Source organism: Anneissia japonica, unplaced genomic scaffold (assembly GCF_011630105.1).
Source record: "Anneissia japonica isolate Jap-2015-1 unplaced genomic scaffold, ASM1163010v1 scaffold288014_len389662_cov180, whole genome shotgun sequence".
Taxonomy (NCBI): domain Eukaryota; kingdom Metazoa; phylum Echinodermata; class Crinoidea; order Comatulida; family Comatulidae; genus Anneissia; species Anneissia japonica.
Genome location: NW_022737244.1, coordinates 240,206 through 250,776, shown reverse-complemented (window position 1 = coordinate 250,776; position 10,571 = coordinate 240,206). Strand labels below are relative to the sequence as shown.

Here is a 10,571-nt window from a genome sequence, read left to right as displayed (position 1 = left end):
ATTTCTTGCGACTAAACAATATTGTTTTGTTTAACAGTTGGAGCAAAACATGTATTTAGAGTGCTATACATGCGTATGATGTTGATGTTGCAGAGGGCAACATTGCTTTGTGAATTAGCAGTATTTCGATCTGAAATTTGGATGCGTTCTTCAAGAGTCTGATAACTGGAAAGGTAAATTGTCAGATTGGTTGTAGAAATGAATAATAGGCCTAAGTGTGAATATTTTTGGGGAAATAAACGATTCAGTTTCATTAACAATATTATCAATTATGCTCGAAAACACGGGAACTTCGGACAGAGATAGAAAGCATTACCGTACATTATACTACTGTACGTAGTCCACACCCAATCATTAGCCTGCCATCCAGGAATTTTATATATTTACCTTGTGATATAATGATTTGAGGTGTCATTAAATACGACTGGACCGACGTCTAGCAATTCAGTTTTTATTGCTAGCCACAGGAATAGGCAGCTAAACAGATGTGAGAAATTGTGGTAGGGATTAAAGTCGATTTTTTCCCGGTAAATTTTCTCGTAAGGGTTGAAAGTAATACTAACACTGCAATCCAACACCAATGTAGAATTAACGGTGATTCAAATGGGCTGGTGAATGTAGGTTTTAATGGTTAATTTTTACTAAATTTTGGAAGGATTATTACATTCGTTTCGTCGTCGTTAACACAACACGGTGATGAGTGTCTCGGGCAATACTCACCGACCACGACTACACAAGCAAGCAGGTAGGATGGATAATATTGATGTTTAATAATAAATTAACGTACCCGTTTTGGCGTTTCACACTGTCTTCTACTATCATGCTACGTTTGTGGCTGCTCGGCTTGCTTCTTTATTGTTGTTTTGGTTGCTAATAGAGCTGCGTTATTACAATTTGCTTTGCCTTTTATGACATTAACAATTAACATGTCACTGCTGCTTATTTATACGAAACGCAGTAACTCGGCACGAATTACGTTTTGATAGAGGCTTGTTTGATACAGTGAGATATATTGACAGTGACAGTTAAAATGTTTTATTTCGTCTAGCCTATACAAAATACACAAAGTCGCCTTCCATAGCCAAATAATTAAGTTTAAAAAAAAACCCCAAAATTGAATATACTGTACTGTCAGATGGAGTTGCATACTATCTTCTCCTAATTGAATGAAGACAGTTCCAATCTCTGTCACTGATGCAGATCTGTTGACTTCAGTTGTGGAATCAGTATTTTTGAGGCTGATAATCAAAAAGTTTACTGTAAATTTTGGAAGGATATATTGCGTACGTCATCGTTAACACAACACTGTGTGATGAGTAGCTCGAGCAATCCTCACCACCGATCACGAATTCACAAGCAGGCAGGTAGGATGAATATTGATGTAAATAATAAATTAACGTTACTCTGGCATTTCACACCCCATCTTCTATCCTGCTATGTTTGAGGTGCTCGGCTTGCTTTTTTCTATTGTTACTGTGGTAGCTAATAGTAATAGTGTTGTGTTATTACAATTTGCTTTGCCTTGGCATGTCATGCTTGCATATTTATAGTTTTCAGAGTATGTTTAAATGTGTTAAGTGTCAGTGTTTTCAATAGTCATCATTTTCTGAAAAAAAAAAAAAAAAAAAAAAATGGCCGTCATTTACTGTACAAATACTATAGTTCCTCTGGTCACTACAGTAAGCCCTTCCCCCTCCCCCCTCTCCCTTGAGTAAAAAATTGGGCTGATGTGTGGGATTATACCTGGGGATTCCTTTTTTCAATCAAAAGGAAATTTTTTTATTCAAAGCCGATGTTTGATTTTTTTTAAAGAGTATTATCAGCCTAAAGCCCTTCGTTCGAACTATACCCTTGCTTTTGCCTGAGGGCAGGCTGGTACCGAGTACATAAAATTGGGCGAAAAGTATGTAAGGGGTTGGCTTATAGTTATACCCTAGGAACTACAGTATGGTACTTTTATCAGACATTACCACTATTGTTAATGATGAGTATTACTGCTCAGGAGGTCCTTATAAGCAGATCTGTCACTATGAAACTAACCCTTCTGTAGTGGACTTATTTCTTACTGCAAAATTTAAAATATGATTTGGTCTAAGTTATTAACCAGGAGGGACACTGTTAGGCATCTTTCCCATGGGTCAGGGGAATCCTGAAGCTCTTAAATAGGCAGGGGACCTTATATTCCTGAATAAATCATTGCTTAAAATGCTTCTGTCCGGAATAATTAATAGCAATTGTATTAGCAAGGCTTGCAATACCTCCTATGGTTGGGCTATTGTATACTTTCTTTTCTTCAACATCCATAATTGAAGTTGTACAGAGGTCAAGTAGATGCCAAATCGTGACCTGGAGCTCTTGATAAACTGATTGATTATAAAAATGTTGTTTTGTGATTTTCCAACCTGAAAGTCCCAATCATATTTATATTCAATAAAACGTTTTAACTATTTAGCATATGAATTAGATTGATGTTTGCAATATATACTCAATGTGCTACTGTAATTTGAATTGATTGATTGATTTGATTATATGAAGTTTATTGATCCATTCAAATAGTTTTATGTGGCATAATCCTTAATATTAATGTGATTTTGAAAGTTTTGGTGACCCTGACCTTGTCCTTTGACCTTTTCACCCGAAAATGCATCTCTAAAAGTCTCATGTACCAACACTCAATTAATTTTGATGATGGCATTGATCTATTCGTTTTTTGCTTTCCTGCTAGACAGACAGATAGACCTGTAGTACAAACATCGGTGGTAACTATTTGAATTAAAATAATAAAATAATAATGTTCATTGATGTATAATGAGAATCTTTGTTGTGAGTTTAGTCAAGCGTGTAACTTGATACACAGTTTGTACCAGTACTGTGCATAAATTATACAGTGGTTATGGTTAATTTATTAGAAATACTGTATTGTAATACCATTCAATATAAATTTAAATCTAGCCATGCAAAAAAGAAAAGAAAATCATATTCATCATAATTAAAGAATGCTATTTGCGCAATCTAGATGCGCCATAGCCGTAAAATATGGACTAAGGTGTTCTAAACCTTCTATCTGTCTGTCTGGGCCCCCATCCCTGTTTTGAATTCCTGGATATCTGCCATTGATATTTTCCCTATCAAAATAGCTCACAAAACAAATGGTTTGTATATGACCTTTCTTGTATGTTAATTAAACTTAACATCTAACCAATCAAAATATAATATATTCAATAGACAGGGCTAGGAATAACATATGTCCCATAACCCTATAGCTAGCTATAGGGTTATGGCTAGCTGTCATTTATTGGACCTTGGCAACAATATCCAAGGGGTGGTGCTTAGTGGAATACAGTCTAATCACAGTATGATTTAAAAACATTAATAATACAGAAATTATTCATGTTGGATGTCAAGTAGAAATGTGAATTATTTAGTTGTTTTTGTTTATTCTTTTAATGCCTTATAACCCTGGTTCTGAATAGCCAACCCGCTGGTAAAATTTGGCCGTGAAGCAAATTATTCTGGCCTGCGAGAAAAAATTAAGTTATAAACAAATATATTTAAAGAAACTAAAATTAATAACCATTCAATTAATATTTTTTCAATAAAGTGAAGGCTAAAACACAACACTGGACCAACGTGAAGTAGGGATGACCCTACCCAGATCTATCTAGAATTAAATTTGTTATCAACCAATCAACAAATGCCAAAAGATTGGTAGTCATTCCTAATGATGACATAATTAATGTCGAAATATTGAATCTCGACACGATGGCGTGCATTTCGATACTTGGAGTATGTATTAACTATCTTATTGGTAGTCTTAGTTCAGCTAAATATGACATAGCAAATTAAAAATAAAAACTTGATCAGAGATTATTTTTTGCTGCGAAGCAGCCAATTCATATTCTTGACAGCAATTTGACCTCCGAAAGGTCATTGTTTGTCAAAAAACAAAGGCCTAAGACGACTGAAAAGCGGAGTTTCCTTCTTTCGTTCTGCTGGGTAAAATCAATTACTTTAGGCAACGTTTGTAGACTAACCAACACATACCAACGTCCGCATGTCACGCTAGTCTTATCCTACTCTAGGCCTAGACTAGCTAGGATGGTATAGGCCTAGCCTTGAAGGGACGAAGGTCCCAATGAAAAACAACGTCGCTCCTTGAGCTAACATTGTCTAACATCACAATAATTCATTATTAGACCTATAGTTGTTTTTTGAATTGTACTCCACAAATCTCAGCCGATACCTCGCACAACTCGAGTAACGTCTCGTATCTATTGTCGTGACGTCATGGCTCGCTGGCTCACACTTGTGATGTCTCGCACTTGTGATCAAATAACACGCTGGCTCGCACTTTGGCAACACTCTTTGGCAGTCACCTCACCCCTAGAAAACCGGCCCTTGGAAACTTGAACATAAAAAAATGTACACTTCCTAGACCATGCAGTCTTCAAAATAAAAATTGTAACCTTTGGTATCAACTACATTTTCCACATACATAGAAATTTTTGAAACTTTATTAAAAAAAACCTAAATCATAATTCATCACTATAGACACTATAATAAATGAAAAATTACGACTTTGTTACCCAATGAGAAGTGTTCTAATATAGACAATGGGTCGTGTCTCATATTATTTGTTATATTTTTATTTTATTATAAATAATTTTGTTCGAAGAACATTTATATGCAGTTGTACTTCGCAGCACTTCACTTGCAATTTGCAATTTCTAGTATTATGAGTAGACCCGAGATTTTATAGGCGAAATGTTTTTTAGGCTTTAAAGCCCTGGTGTTTGGTGGATATAGCATAGGTAAAATCACACAGAAAATACAGATTGTCTGCCAAACTATTAAGTTGAACAAACTTTGTATGGCTGATAAAAAAATCCAAAAAAACACTGTTTTTGTCACGATTATGCCTGTAACTTCATGTTTGGTTTAAAAATACTCCCACAGGATTACTATTACCAGGGAGTTGTTGTATGGACGACGTCCGAGGAGGTATCAATATTTGGTTAGTCGTAAGAAGCAAGGTCAATATGATAGAAAAAAAATATCTAGTTTTACTCTGATGGGGGGAAAAACCCAATTCAGGAAATAGCCCAGTTCAGGAAATGTTACTTCGCCCACAGTACACTTGCACAAAGAAAGAAAGACATGACAAGTTCTATTACCAGTCACCGACAACATTAAACCTAGCGACCCTGAAAAATGTTTTTGGCATGAAAATGCTTAATTTTGTTATTTTATTTCAAATCTGTAGTAAACTTGCTTATTATTAGGACTATGCAACTATTCGAGGACTGCTTTGAATGCAGCACCTTTACCATTTATAAAAGTATTTAAAACCGTCAGTTCCCAACAAACTCTAATTTTGCGAGAATTGAAATTAAGTGGTGGTGCCAATTACAGAGGTAGATTCATTAACTTCACAGGCAATAAACATTGACTCTGTTTCTGTTTACAGTATTTATTGTCTGATTTTACCTACCAGCATTTTTCTGCCGTAATATGACCAGGGTATGGGGTCGGAGTTTCACTGTGAATTTCACTTGTGTACTTCTGTAAAGACACCTGTTTGCCTCGTCTACATGTAGAGTAGTATGAATCCATTTTATATATTGTGGCATTGAAAATGTAAGGTATTGTTAATACAAATTCTGTGTGTACATGAGGTGGCTCCGCAGGTAGAAGATACGGTAGCACAGTGTGTCAGTTTGCCAAGTATTATCCGGAGGGCAGGGGTACCATAATTGCTCATTGCATGTGTAGTCATGATTTATTTTGGAATTGGTACCAAGGGCATAGGCTGGGGCGGGGTGGGTGGAGACGCATCCCCATGGCAGCAAATAAATTCCAAAGTGAGGTGGGTTAAAATTACTAAGAATTACTAAATATTAAGTTTCCATTGGAATACTGTACTGTAGGGGGTTTAATTCCGCATTTTCATTTTTCACAACCCCTAAAAATCAGTCTCTTATACACATCTAGATGTGTATAAGAGACAGGCATATACCCGTGGGTACCTTGACAGTTGAGATGCTCTGTTGTCAGCCACTCATACCCTACCATGGCATACCTACACCCCTCCAGGTGTTGGAAAAATGGTACATCACAGGTTTAATACAGTAATATTAGGTTTCTGGCCGATTAGGCTTGAGCAGACTGGTTTCAGCAATTTTGTTTTTGCTATAAGACCAGTTTTTCTTTTGAAGACTTGGGCATAAGTGTTGTACATATTAGTATAAATCTATCCATTGACAAAATGATCCTTACTATAGTAGAACTGTTCATTTTGTACACTCTTGATGGTTGTTTATTTTCATGGTCAAGTTGTTGTTGTATTGTTGTCTTATATATAGTCACTTGTTTATGACAAGTTGTTGACATTGAAACCAGTAATTTGTGTTGTCATTCAAAGAGTATAATGGACCTTTCTGCAAAAGCCCCGCCCCTTGGCAAAATTTGCTAATATAAGGTCCCGCAAAATGAGCGTAAAGTAGAACAGATTCACACATCCATGACAATCCTGAGTTCTCTGCACTGCAACAGTACATTGCTAGACTCTTTCTTCGTGCTTGGCAATGTGACACTGTCTACTGCTGTCTTGTGGGGTTGAGAGTACAGGTAAAGGCCATTTTGATGATAGGTTTTAATGGTACTGGAAATTTGGTTTCTATGGGAGAATATGAGATGAGACAATATGAAATGAAGCCTGTTAATAGTGGTGTGATTATGCTAATTAGTCATTTAGATAATTAGTTTTAGAGGTTTAGTTGTAATACTACAGTAGGTTTTACAGTACACAAATGGCTTTGTGAAAATAGTTATAATTAGCCTCCCTATTGGATTGGAGCTCAAGGGAGACTATTGTTTTCAGTGTTCTTCTTCATGCTACAGTATTGTTTAGTGGTAATAGTACAGAGTGATAATGTTGCTGCCATTGCTGCTGTAAGTTAGAGTTTAGTGTGTCCGATAGTTTTCAAATTGGGCAGAATGCAGTGACAATAAGAAAGGAACACATTAATATACAGTAGGCACAATACCCAGGTATAATTTAGCAAATTTTGCTCATTTTCATAAATACATAATACCACCAATTAATCTGTTTATTTCTTGTGTAAATGGCATGCTTTGCAAATGGTTATTGCAGAGTTGGTTATTTTTATGTGTTAGAGGCTTAAGGGAGTTGTGTAGTCCGAGTGTCAAATTAAAGGATTAATTTTGTATAACTGTCCTATGTAGGTCAGCAAAATCAACAAAATACAAAAAGTAATTGTAACATGACATCATAAATTAATGAAAATTTTGTTCGTGCTTTTTACACACTGAATTTATCCAATTTACCATAGTTCATTTAGTGTAAGCGGCAGCCCAACCTCTTTAAACACAAAGTTGGGCTAATTTTGGAGGTGGGCTATACATGGGAATCCCCTTTTCAATCAAAAGGCAATTATTCAGCACTGCTTGCCAAATTGTTCAAAGTGAATATTGAATATGGTTTTAAATAGAGTATTTGTAAAAGTCAGCTATAGCTACTCATTCCTGGTCTTCTGCCTGAGGAAAGGCTGGTACAAGTATGTAAAATGGGGTGTAACGTAGGACGTTTTTGTGTACCCGAGTGGGCTATACCCGAGGAACTACGGTCTTAGTATTTCTTCATAAAAAAGCAGTCATACTTAACTGTACAGTACATAAAAAATTTATAAGACAATCTTTTTTTGACTAATCAACAAGAATTAACAAGTTTTGAAGTTTTATTGGCAAATTTCAGTTTTTGCAACTTGAACAACTAGGTTAAAAACAACACAACTTACATTTTTAAAGTGGCTTTAGTCTCCTCCATTGCCCCCTCTGTGATTGAATTTTTAATGCAGTGTTCATTGTAATTTAATCTGAATCGATACAACATCATGCTACAAACTGCAGCAAGCGCTTGTATTTATAATTGTGCCTAGCATACCTGTGCTCTGCATAATAATAATAATATAATAATAATAATAATAATAATAATAAAATAATAAAATCTTTATTTACACACGGAAGCTTGTATCACCCAACGGTGTTTTTCAACAAGGCCGTGATGCCATTATAACAATATAAAAAACAATAAAAGGAAAAGAATACAGGTACTGTAAAACACACAATTTACAAAGAACAAGCACCAGTATCACTTGTTAATTTTAATTTACAAAAGCTTTTTGAAGGTTGAATGGTGGGAAAGGTGGCGATGTGTAGTTGAACGTTGTGGATACCTTGTCATTTTTTTTTTCTAAGGACATCTTTTTAGATAATGTTTTGAGTGTTTTTTTTTAATACAGTAGTCCTTGTGAGGAATTATTGTCTAATTTGATATGGCCTTCATTGAAGTAGGCCTATACCCTCATGTACGTAAAAAAAAAATCAAGTACTGTAGGCCTACTGTTCTGTATGTACTGTAGTATATGTTGGCATAACAAAATATAGCCCGTGGACATTGTCCTGACGTGTTTATGTAAATTTGAGGTGGTGATTGGTGGAGCTGGCTTGACCCTAGACTTAAACTTCAGTGTCGCTATCTTAATGCACTATGGCATAGGGGAAGAATAGCCAGATTGACCCAAGGCAAATCAACCCGGATTCGAGAGAGGGGGCCTGCAGGTAGGCCCTACCCTAGTCTAGTTATGCTAGCTAGGCCTCTAGCCCTAGGCTAGTCTTACTGTAGCCATCCCTAGCCTACCATAGTCGAAATGATTAGGCCTAGCCTAGCTTTATCATGCCTTGTGCCCAGGCGTATCTATATTTTTACCTGATCGATTTGTAAAACATGCCATTTATTGCTGGTGTTATGAGCCATAAGACTACCGTAATATTCAGCATTTAATGCAATGGATACCGTACTCTGTTACTCAGGACAGCTGACAACTATCGGACAGCATGCAGGAAACATGGGGCTCATATGTTTTTGTTGAAGCACTGCATGGTGACGTAATGTAGCTGCGAAACATAGACTGTTTCTTTTGCGGCCTTGCGCGATATTTTCATAGACCTGAGCACTGCAGTACAGAACAAAAGGAATTGTTTAGTATTTATGTGATGTACTGTAAACAACTTGCGAAACATAGTTGAAGCAGGTAGTGTTTTTAGGGTTTTTTTGGTTTTTTTTTTTTTTCCCTATCCAATATCCAGCCTAGAAACCCCAGCGTATGGAAGATGAGCACATTCTTGCTAATGGTTTCAGAGGAGATAGGGGAAGTTACGCGGAGGCGATTAGCAGAGATTATAATTACTGCTTGTCGACTGTGAATATCAATATTTGGAATATGTGTAGATTTCACTTCAAATATTTCATATCTGACCCTTGACCTTTGGATGAAATTATTTGTTATGATAGATTCTGAATTAACAATGTGACTGCAATATTAGTCATTGTAGACTATGAAATTGGCCCGTTCATACAGGGCCAATTGTACAATACACAAATGACATGCTGTATTGCTACATTGTACGATTAATTTGGGGATAATCAATTGTTAATCTAATTAAATTTGTGCTATATGTACAGTAATTAGAAATTAGGTCACAAACAATATATTGCATGATAGTAACTTTAATTATGGAAAAACATTAATGTCAGATTGATTTTCAAGACACAAAACAGCATAGAAGGAAACAATGAAACATTCCCATCCTGCCAAAGGTAGGTTGCTTTTGGGAGTGAAGGTCTACTGTGGAAGATAGATGACTATTCTATTAAACTATCTGTTGAAATTTTTCAGGCTACACCTGTAAGTTATCATTGCCAAGAATTGTTAACTTTCAACGAAACCCCCAGATGATATCATATTGCCTCTACTGCGATGGTCCGATAAGTTTAGGCTGGGGCCCAATGTTGGGCTGCAAAACATTTTTGGAAGGCCACGAAGATACCAAGAAGAAGAAAATCAGATTTGTTTTCGTAATTAAACTGCTTCACTTATAGCAAATGTGCAGTTTATCCTAATTTTTGGTAATTAATAGAACAGATAACGATGTAAAATCATCTTAGGAATATAGAGGTGATTTCATGATCAGAACATTTTGGAAGGTTTCTACAGTATATGTTGGTCACTGGTGTGGCTGGGCCGAGGCTATAGTCTCTAAAATCTCCAGTAGGCGGTGAAGTAAAAAATTTGATGAACACTGCTCTACTCAAAGCGGTTGCCACAACAGTAAAAAAAATTATGATGAAATAGTGAATATTCTTATTCTGCAAGATAACCACCTCTTTTTTTGTTTCATATAAAGGCAGAATCAGTGACAGAGGTTGACAAGTTACGAAACAGAAGTATATTACTTATATTAATGTATATTTCTTCACTGTCAGAACATCTTCAGTGTTAATGAAGATTACGAGAAGATTGTCATATTTATATACATAAGATCGTGTTACTCCGTTCCTTAAGGACATTGAGGAGTATTCAGATCAAGAATCAAGCATAAAAAAGAACTATATTGTTGAGAGCTAGGTATTAACGCTTAAATGATAGAATATACCAAATAAACCTAGGTCTTGTTTAATCTTTAATATTGAGAGTTACATACTGTTATAG

General features: G+C 35.8%; 1 protein-coding gene across 8 annotated transcripts in view; it reads left to right on the top strand.

Moving 5' to 3' along the window:
• Window positions 1-445: 445 nt before the first annotated feature.
• Window positions 446-10,571, top strand: part of LOC117117260 (diacylglycerol kinase theta-like) — a 62,981-nt gene continuing 52,855 nt past the window's right edge. For 2 of the 8 annotated variants that reach the window (XM_033261511.1, XM_033261512.1), the window contains exon 1: window positions 778-1,364. In XM_033261511.1, coding sequence (XP_033117402.1) covers window positions 1,313-1,364 — 52 coding nt within the window. In that variant the 5' untranslated portion in view covers window positions 778-1,312. Of the gene's footprint in view, window positions 746-774; window positions 1,365-6,548; window positions 6,628-10,571 lie in introns of those variants that run through there. The other 6 variants (XM_033261507.1, XM_033261508.1, XM_033261510.1 and 3 more) reach the window with 6 other exon arrangements.